General features: G+C 55.9%; 4 protein-coding genes across 5 annotated transcripts; 1 reads left to right on the top strand and 3 right to left on the bottom strand.

The window, feature by feature from the left end:
- The first annotated feature begins 105 nt into the window (after window positions 1-105).
- Window positions 106-7,530, top strand: CREB3 (cAMP responsive element binding protein 3). Of its 2 annotated transcripts, none has more exons than XM_027709448.1 (11): window positions 106-195; window positions 926-1,379; window positions 2,050-2,187; window positions 2,270-2,522; window positions 2,737-2,849; window positions 3,052-3,144; window positions 3,695-3,801; window positions 5,145-5,213; window positions 5,366-5,450; window positions 5,580-5,661; window positions 6,097-7,530. In XM_027709448.1, the coding sequence occupies exons 3-11, from the start codon at window positions 2,050-2,052 to the stop codon at window positions 6,435-6,437; spliced, it is 1,281 nt and encodes a 426-aa protein (XP_027565249.1). In that variant the 5' UTR covers window positions 106-195; window positions 926-1,379; the 3' UTR covers window positions 6,438-7,530. The 2 variants fall into 2 exon arrangements, with proteins under 2 accessions (XP_027565249.1, XP_027565250.1); XM_027709449.1 differs by lacking the exon at window positions 106-195 and adding an exon at window positions 200-299.
- Window positions 7,531-10,543: 3,013 nt separating this feature from the next.
- LOC113981836 (avidin-like) lies at window positions 10,544-12,196 on the bottom strand. The gene is made up of 4 exons (XM_027709464.1): window positions 12,103-12,196; window positions 11,379-11,589; window positions 11,141-11,273; window positions 10,544-10,698 (listed from the first exon to the last, which is right to left on the bottom strand). Exons 1-4 carry the CDS (start codon window positions 12,172-12,174, stop codon window positions 10,665-10,667), a joined length of 450 nt encoding a protein of 149 aa, XP_027565265.1. The 5' UTR covers window positions 12,175-12,196; the 3' UTR covers window positions 10,544-10,664.
- A 1,879-nt stretch (window positions 12,197-14,075) lies between these two features.
- Window positions 14,076-16,231, bottom strand: LOC113981857 (avidin-like). The gene is made up of 4 exons (XM_027709512.1): window positions 16,160-16,231; window positions 15,080-15,293; window positions 14,533-14,653; window positions 14,076-14,248 (listed from the first exon to the last, which is right to left on the bottom strand). Exons 1-4 carry the CDS (start codon window positions 16,229-16,231, stop codon window positions 14,149-14,151), a joined length of 507 nt encoding a protein of 168 aa, XP_027565313.1. The 3' UTR covers window positions 14,076-14,148.
- Window positions 16,232-20,585: 4,354 nt separating this feature from the next.
- LOC113981856 (avidin-like) lies at window positions 20,586-22,673 on the bottom strand. Its single transcript, XM_027709510.1, has 5 exons — window positions 22,570-22,673; window positions 21,571-21,684; window positions 21,250-21,463; window positions 20,777-20,897; window positions 20,586-20,695 (listed from the first exon to the last, which is right to left on the bottom strand). The coding sequence occupies exons 1-5, from the start codon at window positions 22,642-22,644 to the stop codon at window positions 20,662-20,664; spliced, it is 558 nt and encodes a 185-aa protein (XP_027565311.1). The 5' UTR covers window positions 22,645-22,673; the 3' UTR covers window positions 20,586-20,661.
- Window positions 22,674-23,989: the final 1,316 nt, after the last annotated feature.

The following is a 23,989-nucleotide window of genomic DNA, read 5'->3' as shown; positions in this document are numbered from 1 at the left end:
CGCGCCCCGCCCGCCCCGCCCGCCCCGCGCTCCCGCCGCCCGCGCGCCGCCCACGCGCCCCCCTTGCCCCCACCCCACACGACCAATGGGCGCGCGCGACGTTAGCGCGGCCGGACGGCGCCGGCGCGCGCGCGCGGCCCGCCGGGAGGAGAGTGACGTCACCGCCGGTGCGTTGGAAGCGGCGGCGGCTCCGCGGTGAGGGGCGGGAGGGTCGGGAGTCCTGCGGGCAAGGGGCCGGGGGCGCAACGGTCTGGGGGTCACGAGTCCCGGGGGGGGTTCAGGAGGTCCGGGATCTGGAGGTCAGGGATCTGGAGGTCAGGGGCCCGTGGTCCCAGGTCACGGGCTGCGGTGTGCGGGGATCTGGGATCACGGCGTTCGGGAGTCTGGGATCTAGTCCGGTGGTCAGGGATTCCGTGGTCCGGGGCTCAGGGGTTCTGGGGTCCAGGGCTCAGAGCGTTGGGGTCCGGGACTCAAGGGTGCGGGGGGGGAGGGGAGCTGGGGGACAGCGGTTCGGGGGGCTCGGGGTCTGGGGTCTTGCCCCACGGCTGGAGCTGTGAGAAGTTGTCTTGCCTTCCCTGGAGTGGGTCTCCTGGCGGGGGAATGGCCCCTGCGCTCCAATCACTCTCCCGTCTGATGCAACCTGCTTCTGTATCCCCTTGTTCTTGTCCTACCTGCGCTGCCTGCCTGGCGCACGCTTCCTGCGGAGAAACCCCTCCGCGTCTTTGGAAGCCGTGGGCCCTGGCATTGCCATTCCTCGCTCTGCCTAGCTCCCCTTCCTTTTGCTGCTCCACTTTCTGCCCGCGGCCCGGCTCCCAGGCAGCCGTCACAGCAGCCCTGTGGCTGGGGACTGCCCTGGCTTTCTGGTTTTGGGTGGGGTTCTAGGTGGTTTTGGCAGTATTATATTTTTTCTGGTTTTGTTTTTCAGGCTGTGACGCCTGACACCTAGATGTGAAGGCTTAGCTGTGCTAATGGAGACATGCGGTGGATGCCCACACTTCGACAGCATGAGCAGAGCTTTGGCTCAGGCGAGCCGGCCGGGCTGATCCCGGCCCGACTAATCCTGGCCCAGCCATGCCCTCTGTGACAGCCATGCCAGGCTGCATCTTCTCAGGGACCGAGGCACCTGGGCCGTGTTTGATCCAGAGATAACAGCAGCAGCCCGAGCTGGGACCAGACAGAGCTAAAGTTGCTGCAGCCGCACACGTGCGCAGGCACCAAGGCAGGGTTTGACTGCAAGTCCATCGCTCTGTCCTGTCAGCTCCCGTGGCTCCCTGAGCCCCCTGAGCTCTGCTGCTGATCTCCCTGTGAGCAGGGACACCTCTCCAGATCACTCCTCAGGGCTGAGAGACCCTTTGTCAGCGTCTGATCTCTTCAGCAAAGTAAGGAGCATTATACTTTCAGCCTAAAAGTATATTGTATGCTAGTAACACTTATATATATCCAACTATTTGTTAATTATTACAAGTGTGTTAAATAGGGGAGCGTTTGACAGCTGCCTGAATTACTAAATTGTCATTCAAGTCTTTGTTACATCACTCATTAATTATTTTTCAGTGATCGCTTATAATCACCATCTGATTACTGTTTAATTTCTCTTCAATCGTTGATTACTTAGAATTTGATTATCATCTAATTATTAGCAAAATCCCTTTAGTTAACCCCTCAACACAATTTCCCTGTGATAGGAGACTGTCCCTGTTGGCTGCACGGTGTGGGGTTTGGCTCTTTTCAGCTTCTGTGGAATAGCAGGATCTTGCATGCTTTCCATGCCAGAATGTCTGGGGCTGTTTAGCTTTTCCTCTCCTTCCTGCAGCTTTTGTGTTCATGGCTCCTATGGCTGGGTCCCAGCAGCCCAGTGGGGAAACTGGCATGTAGGGACCACCAGCTGAGAGCCTGTTGAGGAAGTACTTGTGGACGAGTCATCACTGCAGGGCCCTGAGAGCTGTTGACATTGCATGGGGAGACTTTGTCTGTAGGGACTGAGGGGCACCTTGAAGCAGTGCTGGTGTCTCTCCTTGTGTCTGTGCTCACATTGGGTGTCCTGCTCAGATGTCATGTCCAGAGGGACTGGATGCCCTGGCAGACGTGGATCTGCTTGACTTTCTCCTGAAGGATGATGCTTCCTGCCCTGAAATCCCAGAGGAACAGAATGGTCTGCTGGAAGACTGGGTCCTGCCAATACCTGAGGTGAGTTCTCTGGGAGAAATTGCTGCTGAGTTGAGGTTCAGAAGGTTTGTATCCTTGCTGAGTAAAAGCTGTTCCTCTGCAGCTCCTGGACAAGGAGATGGATGACTTCATCAGCTCACTGCTGAGCCCCTTAGAAGATGAACCAGGCATGCTCGATTATTTGCCTGCCAGCAGTGACAGCAGCATTTCTGAGGATCAGCATCTGTCCCCTTGCCCTGGCAGCAGTTTTGCCAGCAGAAACATTGTGCAGGTTGATCACAACTATTCTCTGCATTGGCCTGTGCTGGAAAGCGTGAGGTCTGACGTGGCAGAAGGAGATGTTACTATTGAGCTGGGTGAGTGATGGGTGTAGTCTCTTTGTGTCCTGAACACAGGCTGAAAAGTAGTCCCACATAAAGGTTTTTTTGGGTGGGTACCAGGCAGTGATGGAGAGAGCCAAGTTCCGAGGCTCTCTACTGCCATCAAATTGTAGTTTTGTGCTACTCAAAGCTGGTTAATTAGGTGCTGCTTCACTAAGGCCCAGTACCTGATTCTCCTTTCCTTCCCCAGGGACATGGGTGGGTTTGGAAGGCACAAGCAAGGCACTGGAACAGAGCTCTGGTTCCCCCATTGCTGTTGATGTGGATTCTGAACCCCAGCTTGTGCCTGGAACCATCGTGCAGGTACTGACTGCCATGTCTTTGGACCCCAGCCTTTGCTTTTTCTCACATCCCTCGTCTTCTGGCTTGGCTCCTGTGAGGCATATCTCTGAGGGAAAGCATGATGCTGCTTTGGGAGGGCTGATCCTGGTTCTGTGTGTTTGCTGCATGCCCTCCCTGCCCTTTACTTTGCATTCTCAGCATGTGTATTTTTGCTGTTTTCTAGTCTGATTTCCCAGAGCTAGTCCTGACAGAGGAGGAAAAGCAGCTTCTGGAGAAAGAAGGCATTACATTACCAATGTGTCTGCCGCTGACCAAAGTGAGTCCTTGCTAGAGGCAAACAGAGTTGGATCACTTGAGTATGTCAGCTAGTGCAGGGGGTTTGAGAACACAGGACAGTGCCTTGATGAGAATATTGGTGTCCAGGTGCTGTGTTCAGGGTAGTGTCCATCAGGGCTGGGTGTCCTTTTTCTCCTTTCAAGTCCGGGGGTGTCCATGTGCACAGCAACTTCTGCTTTGCTAGTCAGGTGGATAAAAGACCAATGAGACCTGGCTGCTGTGAGTGTCCACACTCATGACTGGTTGCAGGAGCCAGATACACCACAAATACCTCCAGCGCTGTTTTTTTGCTGACTAGTGGCTTGTGAGCTACGTGTTTTTCATTTCCCTTTGGTCTGCTTCCCTTTTGCTACACCTTGGAAGCTGCTGGCCGCATCAGCAGGCCAGAATTTGCATTGCAGTTCATTCTGTGGTGTGGGAGGGACAGAAGACACAAGTACTCGAGTTGGGCCCTGAGATGTGTGCAGGGTTTGGGTGGGTGGGATTGCCTACACCCCGGGGTTGCTGTTAACAAGAAATGACCCTTGCAGGCTGAAGAGCGAGTTCTGAGAAAAGTGCGTCGCAAGATCCGGAACAAGCAGTCAGCTCAGGACAGTCGTCGCAGGAGGAAGATCTATGTGGACGGCCTGGAAAACAAGTATGGGCACACAGCAGTGTCATTCAACACTGAGGGGATACATAGGTTCTTTTGGGGATCCTTGGCAGAACAATGATGGCACTAAATCATGGTTTCAATTACATTCTTTTTGAAATCTGATTTCTTACTATGTTATGTTTGGCATAGCACAGAGTTTGTGGTTTAGGATGGCACAGGTTTTGTACAAGCAGAATCAATGTAGTCAGTCTATAAGCAGTGTAATACAGGGTTTATTGTACAACTTAACTTACAATTTCTAGTCACGTACATTCTAATGCAAGTTTTCTAATCACCTGCACCCTCTGCAAATTGGGTCAAATCTTAATACATGGTTTTCTGTATCAATATAATGATCATAACATAGACTCAAAAATTATATCAAAGAATATGGGTCACTCTCTTAGTCCTGGGAGGAAACAAGCTATGGTGGAGGTGTTCCTGCCCAGAGGGATCCTGGGTCTTGCTGTCCAGCAGCAGCTCCAGTCCCAGTTCCCCCTTAGAGGTTGCAATTGCTTGATTTTGTGGACAGTGCACTCTGTGCTGTTGTGCTTCTCTGCTCTGTGACAGGGCTGGCTGGGTGCCTGGGATCTTCAAGGCTGATGAGGGAAGGGAGTAACAGGCCTAGTGCCTGAAAACCTTGAGGTTGGCAGACAGAAAAAGAAGAAATCTATTTGGTTTGGTACTTGGTGCACGGGACCTTCAGGGCCTGATAACGATGGGATGGGAACAAATACGTGACCTACTTGGTCAGAGAAAGGCTGCTCCCCTTGTACATGGCCTTAGTTGTGCTGACTGCATTGCTGGGGCCGAGAGCAGGGGAAGCCCGTCACAAGCCAGTGTGCTGTTCTGCTGCTGGGCTCTTGCCACCCTGGGCAGAAAGTGAGGCTGACCCTGTGGGGCAACAGCTCTCTGCAGAGGGTTCAGAATCTCAGGACATAGCCTGCCTAGCTCTCTTATGTTTGGATGTGGCCCAGAGCTTGCTTTGTTCAAGCCAGGTGGCTGACCTGCCAGATCCAGTGTGTTTTCCAGGTCAGGCTAGTTTGCAGTACAGCCTGATGTCACAGATCTTCAGGGCTGATGTGTTGCTAGGAGGCAGCATCCTTAGCGTTTAGTCTGGTGCTTTTCTTCAGGAATGGCCAGGGCTTCACCTCCCCTCAAATCTGGTATGAGGTGTCTCTCTCTGGGCTTTGCTGCAGGTGGTACGAGGTAGAGACCAGGACGAATGTTGTCTGTCCCAGCCACCCAGAGGCGGTGGCTGATTACCTGAGGAGAGATTCTGGTGAAATCCCTGCTGTTAACTAACAAAACCTCTCTGTTTTACCCCCATGCCCCTTCCTGGATAGGGTGGCAGCCTGTACAGCTCAAAACCATGAACTGGAGAAGAAGGTGCAGCAGCTGCAGAAGCAGAACATGTGAGTTCTTGTTGGATGTGGCAGGAGATGGGGTGGGGAAGGCTGTTCATCTGCTCAGGACTGTGACCTGTCCCTGGCTGCAAAGGGTGGGGGGAACCCTGCAGCTCTTGGCTCAGCTGCTGTGCTAACCTGCACTGCCTGCTCTCCTGCAGGTCACTGCTCAGGCAGTTGCGGAAGCTGCAGGCCTTGGTGAGACGATCCACCCCGAAAACCATCAGAAGAAAAACCTGCACAATGGTAAGTGGTTTCAGCCCCAGTGTCGGTGGAGGGGGGATTCTGATGTCCTTACAAGTTTGGGAGAGAGGTGTTTGTTGCAGCCACTGATGCCTATCCATCTGAGATCTGTGCTGATCTTTCTGTTTCCAGATCGTGTTTCTGTCCTTCTGCCTCGTTCTCTCCCCCAGCATCCGCTCACCTGGGAGCGTAGAGCCACAGCTGGAGCCCAAAGGTGAGTGCCCAGATGGGGGCTGAGGTGTGGATTCAGGTGAGGCGTTGCCCTCCAGGTCACAGCACCTTCCTCAGAGACGGCCTGAACTCTAAAGGCACCTCCAACTCAGCAGCCCCTTGCCTGGGGTGGCCACTAGGTTTGGCTTTGGTGTCTCACCCAAGCTGTGGACTCTATCTCAGCCCTGTTGCAGAGGGCTGCCTGGGAGGAGGGCCCTGGGCCAGGGACGGTGCAAGGACTGGAGAGATCCGGTCCCTCTTGGAGCACAAGTTGTACTTGTGCCTGGCAGCTGTGCAGCATCCTCTCCCCGCCTCCCCTGGGAGGAGGAAGCCCGAGTTGAACAGTTTTTCCTCGCTCCTGGGCTCTGTGGTGGCTCTATGCTTGGAGCTGGAGGGTTGGAGGCTGGAAATGACGGAGCTGGCTCTACCTATCTTACAGTGCTGTCACGGCAGATCCGCGAGTTCCCGAACCAAGGAGCACCTGATGTGCAGCAGGATACTGAGCTGGAGGGCTTCAGCCTAGAGCCTGGGGACTTCTCACTGTCGGGCAATCTCAATCAGTCATGGGAAGAGGGGCAGACTCCACTTGACCCCGATCCCATACCTTTCAACAACAACTCATCTTCTGACCCCCCAGCAGCAGCAGGCTCCGAGCTGGGCCCGCCCCAGAGCGACCCTTTGCCAGCAGCGGTGCTGGTACCGTGGAAAGCCAAGGGTCAGGAGTGGGTGGAACACCCTGACAGAGTTCTCATCCAGCAGCACCATGCCAACGAGATGTGACCACTGCTGCCTCCTTGGGGTGATGCTGGGCACCCCACGGGGCAGGGACAGAGCTTCATTAACATAATCTATCCAAGCAGTTTCTTCTGAATACTCTCCAGATTGGCAGCACCTCAGAGGGTTTACCAGGGAGGAATCATTCTGATACCATAGCAGGACTCCATCTGAGACAGGACAGGAAATTCTGAAAACTTCACTATGGCTGCTGATGTGACTTGCAGCCTGGAGTGTATCTGGTGGCTTGCGGGGATGGGCTGTGGTGTGGAGGGTGAAGGCGGTTGGGCTTGAGGCACCTGTGCTTAGTCTGACCGGATGCAGTTTGTGGTGGAGGCCACTGCCCTGCTTCTTCCCTGCCCAGGTGGAAATGAACAGGCACCTCTTTACTCTGTGTGGTGGCTGCATGCATCTGTCCCACCTCCCTTGCCCTTAATCCTGCAGTGTTGCCTGATTTCTAGGTAGTGAGATCGTGAGTTGACCTTCAGTGCCCTCACAGGGAGTGGTCCTGCCTGCCACTGCGACAGACCCCGTGTGTCGCCTGTTCCTGCTAGCTTTTGAGCCATGGCCACAGCTCCCAGCCTGGCTAGAGAAGGTACTGTGGAGTCCTTCCTAAGCCACGTGTGCTGTTTGCCGACTGTAAGGGCTGAGCCTTTCATCTCCTGCAGGCTTCTGGGCCTCAAGGAGCCGGCATACCTTGAGCCAGACTGCTGAGGCAGCATGGATAGAGAGCAGCAGAGATGCTTGCTCTTCTCCAGGCTTTCCTGGCCACAGGATGGTTTCAAAGCCATGTCCTCATGTGCCCAAGCCTTGCTGTGCTGGCTGGTGATGCAGTGAACTGGTTCTGGTTGCTCCCCAGGGCTGAGCAGAAACACTTTGAGCTGGTGAACGGTGTCTTTCCTGAAGTGCAGCTTAGTGGTACCTGTAGATCAATCTCCTCATCCGACTTCAGGACATTTCACAGAGTCATGTAGAATGGTTTGGGCTGGAAGGGACCTGTAAACGTCATCTAGTTGAGTTCCCCCTGCAATAAGCAGGGACATCTACTGGATCAGAATAATAATAGCTTCCTTATTAATAAAGTCTAAATAAATACTAATAATGTGTGACTGTGTCCTCTGTGCTTGTTTTGGTAAGGTGCTGGACTGCTGGGTGAAGGCTGAGGACTGCACCTTGGGCTGGGGGTCTTGTGGGAGGAACCCAAGGGAGGCTGGGGTGATCAGTGTCACAGTCTGTGTGGGGGACTGCGTGCTGCCTTCCCTTCCCGTTCCTGTGCAGAGGGGCTTGTTGAGGGTTTGCAGGGCTGTTGCTCTGCTCTCACCCCTCTTCAAGGGTACAAAAACACTTGGAGAAAAGTGTGTGTGGTGAGCACCCCATGCCCACCGTGCACACCCGAGCCCGCAGCGCCGCGGAAGCAGCAGCTTCCCCGGTAAGGAAGCGCGGGGAGCCGGTGCTGGTGTCAGCCCCCACCACTGCTTTCGTAACGGGGAGCTGCACAATCGCAGGAAGTGGAGCAGGGCCAGGGTGCTGCAACAGCCCTGTCCCCTCGGCTGCGTGGGGCCACCAGGAGGGCCCTGCCTGCTGCAGGGTTGCTAAATCCGGGCTGAGTCCTGAGTCTGGTTGGGATCGCTGGGTCCACGGGAGGCACTAGCAGACCCTGAGGTCAGGCCGTGGAGCCCAGTGTGGGGTTTGGGGGCATGGGAGCCCCCAAGGCTGTGGGTGAAGGAAGCTCCATGCTTGCAGCCCCCCGGGAAGCAAAGAGTGCTCGTGCTGGCAAACAAGATATAGAGCTGAACATTGTGTCTCTACCTGGGGAGGAGAGATTCACCCAGGGGTCTGTCTCAGGACAGGCAGCAGCAGGGTCCCAACAGTGTCAGGTCACAGTTTGGTACTCTGCCTGGGGCTAGCAGCCCTCAAGCATCTCCAGGGAATCACTAACCCTTTTATTCCCAAGGACTGTGCATGGCATCAGGAAGGTTTAGGACCCCATCCTCACTTTAGTTTCATTTTTTGCAGTTCAAGGCCGCAGTATGTAATGCCCATCCCCACTTTAGTTTCACTTTTTGCAGTTCAAGGCCAGGGTGTGTAATGCCACTGGCGTCACATGTGGTCCCTGACCCAGCACTAATCAGTATTGAATGAGTCATCGGAAGTAATACATGATGCTCTTGCCAGCGAAGTAGGGAGCAGCCTCTGGAGCTGGTGTTTGCCTGGGGGTGATGGGGTCAGTACAGCTCTCTGCATCAGTCAGGCTTGCTTGGCCAAGTATCAGGAAGGGAGATAGCTCTGGGAGAGAGGGCAGGGAGCCAGGAGCTGGGAGTTTTAGGAATGACTGCTCCGTGGTCTCAGCCCATGATGACTGAGGTCCGGTATTTTTCATTGCTTTTTCACTGTGAGCAGCTCTGAGCTGGTGAGAGGAAGGAAGCCCAGCCTGGACCTCATGCCTTGGGTTAAAGGGCAGCGATGATAAAAGTGCCCATAATGAGCTCTTCATCCAAGGATCTTGTTACATCAAGTAGAGGAGCAGGAGGCACCTGGTATTCCTGCCACCCTCCTCCTTCTCCTGCTGCAGATCCTCCATCTTTTTTCCTTGCACGCTGCAGGGATCAGAGCATAGGCTGTGTGTGCATCAGCACTTAACCATACACACACATAGCCCTGCTCTGCTTTAGGTCAGTGTCATGGTCCCTGCTTATCTTCCCTGCTGTGTTCCCTCTGTTATGCCCAAGGTCAGCCTGTATCTCACTCATGTCCTGGCAGGTGCCTGTGTCTGCGTTGTGAGAGCACGCTGACAGACTGGAAACATGAGCCCTTCAGAGCAAAATATTCCTCTCAGCCCTTGGCACATCCCATATGGGTGTTGCCAAATGGCTCTTTTTCGCTTGGTGACTCCTCGAGTGTTGGTCATGCCACCTCATTTCCACAGTAGTGATAAATTGAAAACTGTGAAAACATGAAATGAAATTTGCTTCCTATTGCCAAAGAAGGCCTGGGCTGTGTAGTGAATACAAAACACTTCCTGATCATGGCTTTAAAGGAGTCAGGTTTCTCCCCTATTTTAAATGAATCAGGGTTTCTCGTAGAGGTGGGAATTTCAGTCAATAGCAGAAATAAGACATACCCTTCTTTGCACAGGAAATCTAAACCCTGTGTCAGCATCAATCCTATTTTTATCCACTAGCACCAGCTGCTGGATATTGGTGGAAACAGAAAAACTAGCAGAAATATGAAAACTGGTTAAAAAAGCAGATGGAAATACAGCAATGGAGTCACCACCTCCCTCCAGCTCCCACAGCTGGGCATCTCAGCCTTGAGCCTGCTGAACCCCCAGGTCCCAACATAACCAGGGAGTTATGCTGGGACCATTTTGGCAAGATATCTAAGGCAGAAAGCAGAGAGGTTAGGCTGTGTTTCCCCAAAGGAACCCAGCCAGCGTCAGATGCACCCTTCCCCTCTCATTCCCTGGTTATGCTTGGAAATCAGGGTCGTGGCTGGAGACCCCCACCTGTGCATTGCTCAGAGGGCACAGCCGTGCCGAGGGGTCTCCTGGGGCAGTGATTTGGGAGCTTTCCCCAGCCCCGGAATGGGAGGGCAGTTGGCAGCCGGCCACCGCTGCGCATCCGCCGGGGCTGGGAACGGGAGGCTGCGGGCTCTGCAAAAGCCATTTGCAACCGCCCCGTGAGTTCGGGCACCCGAGAAACTTCCTCTGCTCTGCTCACATGGGGAAGGCTCTGCCTGGAGCCTGCCCTGCAGCCCTGTGACGTGCTGGCCACGGTAGCACGCCGAGGCTGCGCCTTATCCCGCTGCCTGTTCACAGCCCGGTTTGTTCCCCATTGCTGGGGACATCTGGGAGTGACCCCGAGGAGCCTGTTACCCACAGCACAGCAGCAGGTTTGCAGGCACAGTACTGCTGCACACCGGCAGGGAGGGGACACGGGACAGCCCCCATCCCCGGGGACCCTGCTGCCCTCAGCCGCGCGGCACGAAGGGGAGGGGGGGTGGCTGTGGGGCGAGACAAAGCCCACAGGTTTGAGGCAAGGCAGAAAACAGAGCCAAGCCCTGCATACCCACAGAAACCCTTTATTTTGCATCTTTATTTTGAACTTGCCTGAGAAAGCGTGAACCTGTGGGCTGAGAGCTGCTCAAGTGCAGCACGTCAGTGCGAGCAGAGTGTGCCTGTGAGAAAAACTGACTCCTTGCAGTACTGAGCCTCCTGGATTTCCCCACTTGCGGTTATTTTATCCGTGTGAAGGTGCTGGTGCCAACCCTGCAGAAAACAGCAAATCACTGTGTTTACCCAGATGGGGTCACCTCTGCTGAGGAGGGTACAGAGGGGAAACCCAAGGGGAGGGTTGTGTTGACCACAGGGTGCTGGTTGAGTGAGGTAATCCGGGCTCCAAGAGCCTGCAGCCAAGGCTGCACCAGGTGCTGGCACCTTTTCCTCCTCTCCTGCTGTTGAATGTCGAAGGAGACCCTCCTGGTCGGGGAGACCTGCTGTGGCCAGACCCTATCCTGGGGTCATCCTCCCTGAGGCACATCTGGCATGCAGGGAGATGTTACAGGGATGCTCCTTAACCCCTGCTCAGCACCAGTGACAAACCCATTTAACCCTCCTGGTCCTGCCATGCTTCATCCCAGGGCATTTCTCCCTTCTCCAGCCTGGAATGCAGGAGAGCTTGGCACAGCAGTGGCTGGGACCCAGCACTCACCAGGTGGCTTTCCAGTCCTCAGCAGGACTGTTGGTTGCCTCTCGCCGGAGCCACAGGGCATGCAGGATCTCCTCCCCATTGCTGCCCACGTAGCACTGGCCCAGGAAGACGGTTGTCTGGGCCGTCTCTGAGTCTGAAAGGATTTGGAGCTGCATGAGTCAGGCACTGAGACACAAGGCCACAACTCTGTGTCCTGCTGGCATCCCTGCTGCCGGGTGACGGCCCCCTTCCCGCCTACCTTGGAGCCGCCGGTGCATGGTGAAGGAAAAAATGGGCTGTGGGACTAGCTCTGCATCTTGCTGGGACCCCTCCAGTGGCAAGGTGAGGATTTCAGAGTCACCAGTGGCATATCCCGGCAGGTAGGAACCAGAGAATCTGCCGTCCTCGCCGAGGGTGGACACGACCATCCGGCAGCCAGTGTCGCTCTGCCATGACCCGGAGAGGAGGCACTGCAAGGACAGCATGAGGCTCGGGGTGCCTGAGCAGGCAGGGGACATCCTGCTCCCAGCCCACCACCCTGGGTCTTCCCAGGAATGCCTGCAGCACTGGGTGACATGCCACAGACCCGGTGTGCCACTGGCATGGCCCCCTCAGTGTGAGTGCCACGCCTTAGCACTGGCTGCCTTCAGCCCAGGTGCTGCTTGATGCCAGGAGAGCAGGTCCCCCTCATGCTAAATCAGCAGATGCACTGCTTTCCCTGCATGCTTGGTGGAAAAACAGGAATCTCTAGGGCATGGCTCTGTTTGCCTGTTTCTGGATGATTCCCACAGGGAGGGTCATCCTTGTAGGAGCAGTCCCTCTCTCCCAACCTCACCGCAGCTTCCCTCAGTGCTGCATAGTGCTGGTCCCACCAGCTCCAGCAGCCTGGCCCTGGCTCCCTCTTCAGCTCTGCAGCCCCAGCAGCATCTTGGGGGTCTAGCGGGGTGCCAGCGCCCTGTCCCCACCATCACACATCCCCATACCTTCCTCTCTGCAGGGGCAACAGGTGCTGCCAGGGCCAGGGTGAGGATCAGGGCAAAGGCACTGCTCTCCATGGCCGCACGGCTGCTGAGGGCCCGGCACGGCTCCCCCCAGCGCTGCAGCCCGGCCCCCTTTATAGGGCTGTAACCGGAGCCCCACCAGCACCAGGCTGGCAGCCGCGGGGTGAGTGGCCTGATGTCAGGCTGCCCGGGACAGGCAGGGAGGTGAGGAGGTCTGCATGACCTGGTCAGTGCTGCAGGAATGCGGGGATGAGCACGGATTGCAGAGGGGTGGGTGCACAGGTGTTTCATGAGGCACTTACAGCAGCCTCGAAAAGGCCAATACCTTGCATGGGTATCCACCTCCTGTTCATGCAGGATGTAAATTATCACCTATTCAAACATTCACCCCCTTCCTGCTTTGGTGGTGCCACTGCCAGAACAGGGTGTCACCCAGGTGGTGCCTGGCAGGGGCCAGCTGCACCAGCTGGCAGCGCTGTAGAGGAGGGAAGACTCACCTTGACTTCTGCTCTAGCAGCAATAATATTTCCCCAGCATATCCTGTATGTCAGCTGCTGATTGCGATGCTTTTGCTTTTGCTTTACTGGGAGTTAGAGGAAGAAGTAACCACAGTGAGATACTGAGGTATCTCACATCTAGTGTGTTTGCTAAATGCACACAGCATGATAACCAGCATTGTATTCGCACCTTTTCCCCGCATTTGCTGTTCTAAAGGGCCTTGGATGTACAAAATGCAGCTTGCACCGCCCCTGTGTTCCTGAGCCGTGTCTTTGCTCTCTGTGATGCCTGGAGCAGTCATGGGGCTGTAGGCAACTGAAAATTCAGGTGGGATTCAGCAGCATCACTCTGTGCTCTTTTCAGGTCAGCAGTATTTTGGGCACTGGATGGCAGCAGGGCTGCAGTGTGCATACGGGGTGGGGGGGAACCCCCCCAGTGGAGTGGCATCTCTCAGTGCCCACCATGAGCCCTGGTGCACCCTGGCACCCTGCTGCTGCTGCTCAGCACATCTCCCTCTCATCCAGATAGCCCCAGAGGCTAGGGAAAACACCTCTCTCCTAACACATCTCTCATCCTTGTTGCCTTTTTCTGTCCCATACTCACGGGCTTATCACAGGGGCCTGAGAAATTACCCAGGCGTTCCCCTGCTCTTGCCCTGGATGCCACGCTCTATTCTGTTGGCCTGACACCAGTCCCTGCCTTTCTGCACTCTTTGGCAGGGACAAGCTGCCCTGCTAGGGGTGCCAGGGAAGTGGTAGGCACCCCTCTACGTCATGGCAGCGTGCTCTGGCCTTGCTGGGTTTGAGCCAGGCTCAATGGAATACTGCTGTCAACCCCAGGGCTGGAATATTTTTGTAACGCTTCTGCAAGAGGTTTCCTCTTCACCCATGGATCTGCCAAAACCTTTGTGTTGAAAAGAGCTGACTAAGTTTGACAAGTGTCTGCAGAGGCAAATAGAGCAGCCCTGCCAAAATGCAGTGGCAGAGAACGGTAAAATCCCTGGGTGTAACCCACAGGGATGGTAAGGGGTGGGATGGGATGGGGGCTTTAATTTGTGCACATTTTACATGGGGTGCCATACAGCACAAAGGAAGCACTGAACTAATATCTCACCTCTGCTGATACTCTGCATCACCCAACCCTACGGAGCACAGAGGTACTGGAAAGGGTCTGATGGGGGTGGATATGAGGCAGTGCATGGAAATCAGCTGGATTCAGGATGCTACTGCCAGCTCTGTCACCATCAAGCAGTGGGGAGTGATGACGTAGGGTGGAAGTTTGGGTTAAATAAGGTGGGAAATGAGCCCAAGAGGGTGGATGAGTGGGATTAGGGAGAGATGTGGATGTCCCTGGGGAAGGGCAATGGTGAGCCCTCACCTCAGCAGGGGTATCCATGGGGATAGAAAGGGTAGCAAGGGCAGATTTATAAAAAAGGCAACCACACTGGATGGTTTTTAAGTTTTATTTTCCTCTGAGAGGTAGGTTTTGCTTGCCTTGTTGGGGAGGCCAGACTGCAGCCAGATCATCCCATCACGGGGCTGGTGAAGACACATCCTCACAGGATGGGGGCAAGCTCAGCAGGATCTTTCCTTTTGTGGTGCGTTTTCGTATGAAGACATTTCTGCCCACCCTGTGAGAAGTTGAGAGCTCCCTGTGGGATGATCCACAGACACTGCCCACTCAGAGCTGCCACTGCCATTTAGGTGTCCCTAAATGCCCTCCAGCTTCCTTCAAGCAGCTGCCAGGTGTCCCTGGGCAGGGTAAGCCCTTTGCCAGGACACAATGGCATCCCTGCTGCCAACCCACACTGGAGGGCTCCCAGGGGTGGTCGCCTAGCTCAGAAGGCTGCTCATCCTCAAGGGTCCTGGAGAGGGCCCCTCTGTGGGACTGCTGCCCCCCATGTCCCCACACTACCTCGTGGCTTTCCAGTCCTCCTTGAGGGACCCAACAGCTTCGCGCAGCAGCCACATGGTGGTCAGTGTTTCCTTTCCACCTGAATCCACGAAGCACTGCCCTGCGAAGGCAGTGGTGGCATCTGGGAGGAAGAGTTTATTGGGAGATCTGTGGGGAAACCAGCTGCTTCCCCTTCCCCACTGTCCTCCCAGAGGCAGCTGTGTTCCTGCTCTAATGGCCACACACCCACCAAACCCACGTGAGGGGGAGAGTCCCGCCCTTTCCCTGTGACTCCCTCAGACAAGGCAAGATCTGCGTCACCTAATGGGGTCTGAACCCCCTGTGGGCACCCCGAGGCATCCCGCTGGGATGGGGGCAAAGATGATGGGTGAGGAGAGGCTGCCCTGTGCGAGCCCAGCATTGCCCCTTAGCCCCACACTGGGCAGGCACTGCTTAGCTGCACCAAAGCATCACCCAGCAGAATTCCTGGCAAAAGGGAATTCCTGCTGGCTGCCTACGTGGCTCTCAGTGACACTGCTGTACCATCTCCAGGTGTGCCAGTACTTACTAGAGAACTTGTCCCAGCGCACGGTGAAGGCAAAGGTGGGCCAGCCCCCCTCGACAGGCTGCTGCTGGATGCCCTTCAGGGGGGAGATGCGGGCACAGCCACCAGAGAGAGTGACCCGTGTGAGGTATTTTCCCTGGAAGTCCCCGTTGTCCCTCAATGCTGAAATCTCCATCAGCGAGTCCTGCTCGTTCCTCCACAGCCCGCTGAGCTGGCACTGAAGTGATAGAGCCACACCCTCTCAGTCCCCACACACGGCACAGAGGGGGACCCCATCCCTTCTGCTGCCCCAAAGCTGGAGCCACAAGCCCTGCTGCGGTTGCAGATGTAGTGCACGGCTCTCCCCGACCCCAGTTTGGGGAAATGCTCCCCCAGGTGGCTCCCGAATGCTGAGAGAGCGGCGGAGCAAGGCCAGTATTTCTCAGCCTGCTGGCAAGCACGGTGTGCTCACACAGACCCCGTGAGAGGGAGTGCCCTGTGTGCTGTACCCCTGGGCACAGACCCCATGGGAGGAGTGCCCAGGGCACGGTACACCCAGACACAGACCCTGGGGAAAGCAATTCCCTGTGCACTGTACCCCTGGACACAGACCCTGTGGGAAGGGATGGCCCCATGCATGGTTCCCCAGGCACCTATCCTATGGGAGGGGATGTCCCGTGCATGGTGTCCTAGACACATATCCCATGAGAGAGGATGCTCCATGCGTAGTGTCCTGGACACACAACCCATGGGACAGGGTGCCCCATGCGTGGTGCCCCAGGACAAATATCCTATGGGAAGGGCTGTGCTGTGCATGGTGCCCTAGACATCTATCCCACGAGAGAGGATGCTCCATACGTGGTGCCCCAGATGCAGACCCCACGGGAAGGGGAGGGAATGCCCTGTGGGAGTAAAGCTTCCTGCAGGTGATACCAGGTGGCAGGGGGTGACCCGGAGATACTCTGCCCACTGCCTGGACGAGGTGCTTGCAAAGCTCTCCTGCTTGTCCAAGCCTAAACTGGCACTCAAGAGAGAACCCCTGGCTGGCCAGGCTGCATCCCAGAGCCACATCTGCCGCACTCCCATTGTCACCCCTGTCCGTACCTTCCTCTCCGCAGGGCCAGCGTGTGCTGCCACGGCCAGGGTGAGGACCAGGATGAAAGTGCCCCTCTCCATGGCTGCGGGGCTGTGAAGTGCCTGGCACGGCTTCCTCCGGTGCCCTGCATCCCAATCCCCTTTATAGGGCTGTAACCGGAGCCTCCCCGGCAGTGGGCTGGCAGCCGCAGGGCGAGTGGCCTGAGTGGCCTGATGTCAGCGTGCCCAGGCCAGGTAAGGAGAGAGGGGGAGGAGGTCTGCGTGACCTGGAGATGAGCACGGCTGCTAAGAGAGGTGAGGACGGAGGGATGATTTACATATCCACTACCCAAGAGGATCTGCCAACCCGTTCCTTGCTCGGTGTTGGAGTCCTGGGAGCGGGCACGGCCTGACACTGCCCCGCTGTCACTGACCCAGTGCTGCCACCCCAACACGGGGCTGCAGCAAGCACAGTCTGACCAGCTCTGCTCCGCTGCACTGAAGGGTGGTGTGTCTGCCCACAGGGACACATTCCTGTGACCATCCCCTTCTGCATTATAAATGTCTGCTGCTGTTTCTAAGCTGTTTTTCCTTCTGGCCTCTCTGGGCTTTCCCTGGGTCTGGGAGCTGTGATTGTGACTGCAGCAGGAACTGTCGAATGAATCCCCCTCCTAAGTGCAGAAGGGTTTTTCTGGAAGATACGTAAATGTTGAAATTTGCTTGTCCCTGTGGGAGGGGATGCCCTGTGCATGGTGGCTCCGTAGGCACCGTGGAAGGTGGTGCCACATCCATGGTGCTCTGAGGCTGGGCAGGATCCTGTCTGAGCCCTCTCACAGGGCCCCTAATGGTACAAGACTGTGCTGGGGATGTGCAGGTGTCCAGGGGTGCTCAAACTGCCTGGCCTTTGCACAGGGACACAGTGCAGACACATCCTCTAAGATATCACTCCAGACAGGAGAATGTGTCGCTGCCCATGCTGCAGGGGAAGAGGGAAGTGGCATCTGGCTGCATCCAGGACAGGAGAGACCTCTGTGGCTCCTGTCCAGTACAGGGGATGACATCTGCCTTCAGCATTCTCATCATCTTTCCTGGGCTTAAAGACAGGAGGAAGGCTGCTCTCGTCCTCCTCATGGAGCAGGATCTGGCAACACCTATATTCAAATTGCACTTTGATTTTAATTTAAAAAGCGTAGACCTGCCTTCAGCTCCCATCCCAGGGACTTTTTCCAAAAGTCCATGGGGTCCTGGCACCACTCTCCCTTTCTTGCTGCCCAGCTGGCTCCCAGCACCATCTTCAGGGCTTGGTGCTCCCCTGTGGGCTCCATGCAGCACCCATGGGCGCAGCCCCAGCACAGAGTAGAGACAGAGAAGTGCCCTATCACCCACCCACTGGCTTTCCAGTCATCCTCTGCCTGTTAGCCTCATCTTGCATGATTCATGTTCTCCTCAGTATTTCCTTTCTATCCTCATCCATGAAGCATTGGCCAACGGAGGCAGTGATGGAGTCTGCAGTTTGTGAAAGAGTGGGATGAGAGGGTGCTGGGGTGGGGCTGTCCCTCTTAGCAAACAGCTTGCCTGTTTGTCAGTGGGAAAAGGCTGCTTGTAGGTGGGTGATATTTCCCTCCTCAGCCTCCTGTCCTGCTGACACTGGGGGCATGGCATTGAACAGGCGTGGGATGTGAAGGGCTGGTGGGATGAGCCCAGCTGAGACTGCATCCAGCTCTGCCCCACCCTCATCCTGGGCAGGACCTGACAGAGGTGAGGACCAGGAGGTGCCACCAACCATGCAGATCCAGTGTTGGGGGTGGGTGAGCCCTGGGGACACCACAATAAGGCAGGGACCATCAAGGACACCATAGGGAAGGGTAGGAAGTTCTAGAGACACTGTAGAGAGAGGAGAGGGCTTGTGACACCAAAGGGAAAGGCAGAGGATAAAATAGGATACTGCAGGGAAGTGCAGAAGAGCATCAGGGACATCACAGGAAGGGCAGGGAAATTCTGGGGACGGAAGAGGGAGACTGAGAAAGGAGAAACACCTGAGAAGCTCCAGTTGACAGTGAAGCAGAAGGCGGGTTGGCCCTCCTGTTTTGTCTTGTATTGTCTGCATTGGTGACACCCAGACCTCATTTGTGGTGGCTGTCACAGCTGTGTGGTAGGAGCTGGTGAAGTTGCTGTTTCCATTCATGGCCGAGATGGCTTGTTGGACCCCAGGTCACTGACCCAGTGCCCAGTCAGGGTGCACTGGAGTGGAGGGGACTGAGCACTGGTGCTGCAGGACAGCCTGGGTGTGGGCAGGGTGGCAGGAGTGAGTAACCCTATGAGCCATAGAGGGGAATCTGGACCAACTGCAGATTCCTCATCCACCCAAGGGGTTATGCTACCAAGTGGGATGAGCTCAGCTGTGGGTTGGGTAGGCAGAACGCATGTGGAAGGATGCCCTGGTTCCATATGATCCCCAGGAAAAACTGAGAACGTGGTCAAAGAGCTCCTCCATCTTCTCAGGATGACTGTCTGTGCTTGGCAAGGCTGCAGCTCTCTCCAACTGGGCCGTGGAGAGAGGCGGAGAGAGCAGAGCATGACGTGCAGTCCTGAGCAGAGGACCATGCAGAAATGGTGGAGGGGACAGGAGCTATGTGTCCTTGAGTGACCTGGGAACTCTCTGCCTCCATCTGCTTAGGTGGCACAACAGCTGCACTGAGACAGATGTTGGGCAGCAAGATGTTCAGTGTTGAGACATTTGCAAACGGTCGACAGGAACAACCCCTGCAGAAACGGTTGCGTAGGACAGTTTTCCACATTGTGGTTAAGACATGTAAATGCTGGAGGACTCCTGCAATGGCAACTCCTGCATTCTAACAGTGACTGTCTGTTTGAGGGATTTGTACTTGGTTTGCAGACCAGCACTATGAGCGGTTCTCCCAGCTGGGTAAAACCCAGCGCTGATGGATGCCTAATGCCCATGGAGAAGCATCCTCAACCTTAGCCACCCTCAGAAGCCTGCAGGTGCCACCTGACACACCATGTCTTATCACCTTCCACCGAGTTGCTGGATGTGTTGTAACCTTGCTGGTTGCCCTCATATAGGGACTGGCCTTGCAAACAGCTCTGCCAGCCCATGCCCACTGTATTTCTCAGCAGCACCGTGGCTGCCTGCAGGGGTTTGCAGGTTGCTCAAACTGTGGTCAGTACTGTTGCCTTGCTGGAGCACCCCAGGAATGCTGCACTCTGGGCAGTTGTGCCCTGGGGAAATATTGGTGTAAAGGCAGTAACAAAGTCAGGTGGAGGCAGGCTTAGCGGGGTGCCCCACTACTGAGCTGGCCCTGCTTCGGGGGGAGAGCAGAGTCCGGTGGTCCCTGTGCCTTCCACTTTCCTAGCTCTCATTTTCCTCTAAAGTGAGTAAAAAGCTGTGCATATACATACATGCATAGCAGAGGGCTGGTGTAAAGTCATTCTGGTCAGAAAGGCTGTAAGGGAACTGAAAAAGCTGGAGAAATGCCAGCGAAGCACTGAGAAGGGAACAGCAGCATTGCTCTAGAAGCAGAAGATGAACCCCAAGGGGAAAGATGTGAGAAGCAAACCACATGCAAGCCTGCAACAAGGCAGGCTAAAACACAGAGCATGTGGCAAACTTGCTAAAGCCACAGACGCTGTTAGCAAAGCTTACCCACAGCATTTGTGGCAGGAAAGCCAGGGGAGCAGTGGGCAGTGGCAGCCCCAGTGGCTCAGTCCTACCCTTAGGCTCCTCAAATCCCAGGCAGTATGCCAGCTCAGGGCTTGCATCACTGTTCCAGGTTATTTTGAGAATCAACAACACAAGGACTAAGTTTCAGTTTCAGATCCAGAGCTGTTTCGTGGAAATCATTTCTTTTGCTGAAGGGGGTGTATAAGGCAGTGCTGGCATGCACTGCCCATTTTGGTAAGTCACATAGTCCATCAGGCAGAGATTTGGGGCTGGATTTGTAAGTCATCTGATTTCCAGTAAATCACACGTTTCCCTAGGAAGAGTTTTAGGACAGGGTGTACTAAAGCTACTGGCATTGTGATGCTGGTACAGAGCAGTCCTTGACACTGTCCAGGAGTATAGACACTGCCAAGACCCCTCACCTGCCTGCTTGAGGGCTGTCTCAGGCCCAGGGGTCTCCCAGACATCTCTTTGGGGTGCAGAAGTGCTCCCCAGCCTATCCTCCCGTTACACTCATGAGGCTTTGAGCAGAAAAGAGCAAGTGCTGGTCACACTTAGTGTCAGAGGGTCACTTTGGGGAGGCACCATCCTGTTTGGGCTGGAAAAAGGGATTTCTAGGGGCCAATCTCTTCCCAGAATAGGACAATAAGAGTTTCATCTTGCACCCACCGCAGCGTTTTAGCCCAGCTTTCCTGGGACATATCCACAAACTGCACAAAGTTTGGTTTAAACAAAAAATCTTTAATGTTGGTAATTCTGGAGCCATTTTTCTCAGCTGGTACCCACTGATCTTGCTGAGGGGGCTCCTGGTCTGCCAAGCCTGGTGAGAGTGAGACACTTCTCCCTTCTTTCAGGCTGTCCGAATGAAGGTGTTGTGTCCAGTCCTGTGAGGAACCAGTAGCCCATTGGTGCCCAGCCAGCAGAGGGGTAGGGATCCCAGATGGACTGGGTGTCCTTTGGCTTACCTGGTGGCTTTCCAGTCACTGGGCAGGGAGTCGACCTTCTCCCGCAGCAGCCAAGAGGTCTGCAGGACCTCATCTCCATTGTCCCCAGAGAAGCACTGGCCCACGAAGACAGCTGTGGAATCTGGAGCAGTGGTGGCTTTTAGCACCCCAGCAGGACCCCAGCTGATTTTGGAGCTTCACAAGCACTAGTGGACTTAGTGCTCATGGAGCTCGAGTGTATCTTGATGGTTGTAGGGAAACGTTGCGTGGCAGAGATATTGCCAAAGCAACTCTTGGTGCCATCTCACCCAAACAGCGTTTCAGGATGTGCCCTGCTGTCTGCAGACACCATCCACAGTGGGAAGGGATGAGGAAAGGACAGACGGGGGACAGGAGAGAGAGCACAGGGATTGGGATGGGCATCGGGACATGCATGAGCTACCCTCCCCATCCCACCACCCCACCCGCAAGCAGCCGTAGCTGCAGCTACAGACCTGAAAATTTCTTCCAGTTGACAGTGAAGCCGAAGGTGCACTGCCCATCCTTGTCCAGGTGCTGGGAGCCAACAAGGGGGGATGGCTGGATGGGTTTGTCAGTGCTTGACACGGCAGTGTGGTACTCGCCAGAGAAGTTGCCCTCACCGTCGACCTCGAGCACGTGCATCCTGGAGCCCAGATCGTTCTCCCACCAGCCGGTCAGGTTGCATGGCTGGGGACAGGCAGATGTGTCCAGGGGGCTGCCTGCACACAGTCCCTGCCCCACGGGCTGTGCCCCCTGCCTGCACCCCCCAATTCCCACGGGATATTGTCACTCACCTTGCCACTCCTGATGGGGCGTTTCTGCCAGCGGCCCTGCCACCACCTGCTGTTGGTCGCCTCGTTCTCATTGGCCTTATTCCCCCTTGGGTTCTCGGCTTCCTGGCAGAGGAGCATGGAAAAGAAAGAAAACAGAGGTCAAGCTGTGAAAAGTGGCACTTCAGGGTGTCTCTGAAGTCCTGTGAGTGCCCAGGCATTTGTTTTTAAAAGACACAACTTATAAAGTCGCTGCTATCTCAGCCAGGCCAAAAGCTGGAGTAAGCCGAGCAAAGGGGGGAGTTGAAGAGGAAAACCTAAAGGTGGGAGTCCTGGACCGGTAGGAACACAGAACACACCCCCTGCTGTAGCCCTGCCAAGTGAGCTGTGAGAGCCCAGGGCACATCTGCCCATGTCTGTGGGGACATGTGTGGTGCTCAGCACTCACGTGTGGCATGAGTGGGGAGCCCTGAGGTCCATGGTGGGCTGTGTCACAGCCAGAGCCCTGCACATCTCACCTGCAAGGCTCCACTTCCACTTCTAAGCACTGTCTGTCCTCTCCCATACTGCACCTTCCCAGGCAGGGGCAAGTCACACCCCTAGGGCGGGGGCCCCATCCTTCCCCTGCCCCAATTCACCTCCGTGTCCCTCGGGGAGAAGTGCAGGGTTCCCACATACGTGCCCCCTTGCAGCAGGGAAGGAATTCCCATGTACATTCTTCTCGAGGACTCAGACAGTCCCGGAACATTCCTTCCCTCCTCGGAGCACCTCCCTCGGCAGGGGCAACGTCTGTGTACCCCGTGGAGCAGGAGGTCCTCCAGCTGTCGGGGATTCCCCCCCGCAGATGGGTCTTCCACGCGTGTCCCTCTCCCACAAGCGCTGCAGCTCCCCCATCATATCCCACCACTCCGGTGAGTCTCCTACGCGTGTCTCTCCCCGAGCTCCGGGACCCCCAGACGTGCTCCCACTGAGCCTCTCCCGGGGCCGAGTTTCCCACTCGTGGGTCCCAGCAGAAGCTCCCACCTGCCATCCCGCCGCGGCCGCGGCCACGGCTGCCGCGATGGGCAGGGCGAGGACAGAGAGGAAGCGGCGGCTCATCGGAATGCAGCGGCGAGACCGAAAGGCGCCGTGCCAGTGCCGCCGCCGTGTTTTATATCCCAAGTCCTCCGCTGTTTTCCGGGAAAGCCCTGGGGCGGCACTTGGAGGAGGAACGGGGATGGGAATGGGGACGGGGACAGGGACGGGCATTGGAGGAGAGGAGGATTTTGAAGAGGCGCAGGAGTTGGGAACAGGGGTGGGAATGGGGACAGGGATGAGGAACAGGGGATGTGGATAGGGATGGGGATGGGGACAGGGACAGGAAGAGGGATGGGGCTGGAAAGCAGGGGTGGGGAGGGATGGGGACGGGGCAAGGATGAGGCTTGAAGGTGGGGGTGAGGGTGGGGATGGGGACTGGAATGGGGGTGAGAATGGGCATGAGGACTGGAACAGGGATGGGAATGGGGATGAGTGGGAACCAGGATGTAGGAGGGATTGCGTGGGGCTTCCCACTGGCATCACCCAATCTGGGGGACCTTAGCCCCATGTCTACTGGTGGAGGGCTGTGTCTGGGCTTCCACCCTGCCCCACAGGAGCTCCTGCACCCCAAACCACTCCCTGCTCACTGCAGAGGATGGACAGGAGGACAGGGAGTCATGAGGTCTGGGCAAGGGTATGTGTGTGTGGACAGCTGGTGACCTGCAGTGGGTGCAGGGATTTGGTAGATGAGGGAAATGAACCTGCTCCAACAGCAACAGGAAAAGCCCAGGCATTGTGGGCTGGAGGGGGGCAGCCCTGGTTGCACATGCCAGACAAAAGCAAAAGGGCAGGATCAGGTCAGGTTCAGGGCCAGGGTGTGGAGTGTTTGAGATAGCTTTTAATTGCAGTGGGGATGGCACTGCCAGTGCTAGTTTCTTGTAAATGCTGCAGTTTTGGTTTCTGTTTCCTTGTTTAGCAAGTAGAATGCTTACTTCCTCTCCTATCCCATGGGCTCCCTTCTTATGAAACCCTAAGAGACAAGGAATTTGCAGTCATGTGGGTAATGAAAGGGCAGAAATGAAATCTTGTGCCCTGATCCAGCAAGGTTCTCCATGCCCCCTGTCCCACCATGGGCTCACCCATCAGGACTCCCAGCCTCATCTTCCATTCCCACGATAGTCCCAAGGCTTTGACCTCACAGACCATTCAGAGAAACCTGTAGGGACCCAAACAACCAGCTCATGGTGCTACTGACAGCCACAGTGGGTGTTTGGGGAGAGAGAGCACGAGAAGGAGACCATTATGGCCAGGGCAGCGCCGAGGATTCCAGTGTGCAATTGGGATGAACTGGGGACTGTGTGTGGAAGGCAGGGGTGAGGATGAGGGTGCAAGGGTGAGGATGAGGGTGCAAGGGTGAGGATGAGGG

Source organism: Neopelma chrysocephalum, unplaced genomic scaffold, assembly GCF_003984885.1.
Source record: "Neopelma chrysocephalum unplaced genomic scaffold, ASM398488v2 Primary Assembly neopelma1_96780, whole genome shotgun sequence".
Classification (NCBI taxonomy): Eukaryota; Metazoa; Chordata; class Aves; order Passeriformes; family Pipridae; genus Neopelma; species Neopelma chrysocephalum.
The sequence above is the reverse complement of the archived record's forward strand: the minus strand, read 5'-3'. Positions and strand labels throughout refer to the sequence as shown.

Bases quoted from the DNA above. Each gene is read 5' to 3' on its own strand.
- CREB3 (XM_027709448.1), top strand. From the start codon at position 2,050: ATGTCATGTCCAGAGGGACTGGATGCCCTGGCAGACGTGGATCTGCTT. The intron at 2,850-3,051 runs GTACTGACTGCC...GCTGTTTTCTAG, and splicing joins TGCCTGGAACCATCGTGCAG to TCTGATTTCCCAGAGCTAGT. The intron at 5,214-5,365 runs GTGAGTTCTTGT...GCTCTCCTGCAG, and splicing joins CAGCTGCAGAAGCAGAACAT to GTCACTGCTCAGGCAGTTGC.
- LOC113981836 (XM_027709464.1), bottom strand. From the start codon at position 12,174: ATGGAGAGCAGTGCCTTTGCCCTGATCCTCACCCTGGCCCTGGCAGCA. The intron at 11,590-12,102 runs GTATGGGGATGT...CTGTCCTTGCAG, and splicing joins TTGCCCCTGCAGAGAGGAAG to TGCCTCCTCTCCGGGTCATG. The intron at 10,699-11,140 runs GTGAGTGCTGGG...TGTTTTCTGCAG, and splicing joins GAGGACTGGAAAGCCACCTG to GGTTGGCACCAGCACCTTCA.
- LOC113981857 (XM_027709512.1), bottom strand. From the start codon at position 16,231: ATGGAGAGGGGCACTTTCATCCTGGTCCTCACCCTGGCCGTGGCAGCA. The intron at 15,294-16,159 runs GTACGGACAGGG...CTATCACTTCAG, and splicing joins CTGGCCCTGCGGAGAGGAAG to TGCCAGCTCAGCGGGCTGTG. The intron at 14,249-14,532 runs GTAGTGTGGGGA...AACTTCTCACAG, and splicing joins GAGGACTGGAAAGCCACGAG to GGTGGGCAGAAATGTCTTCA.
- LOC113981856 (XM_027709510.1), bottom strand. From the start codon at position 22,644: ATGAGCCGCCGCTTCCTCTCTGTCCTCGCCCTGCCCATCGCGGCAGCC. The intron at 21,464-21,570 runs GTGAGTGACAAT...GCCTGTCCCCAG, and splicing joins GCCCCATCAGGAGTGGCAAG to CCATGCAACCTGACCGGCTG. The intron at 20,898-21,249 runs GTCTGTAGCTGC...CCACTGCTCCAG, and splicing joins CAACTGGAAGAAATTTTCAG to ATTCCACAGCTGTCTTCGTG.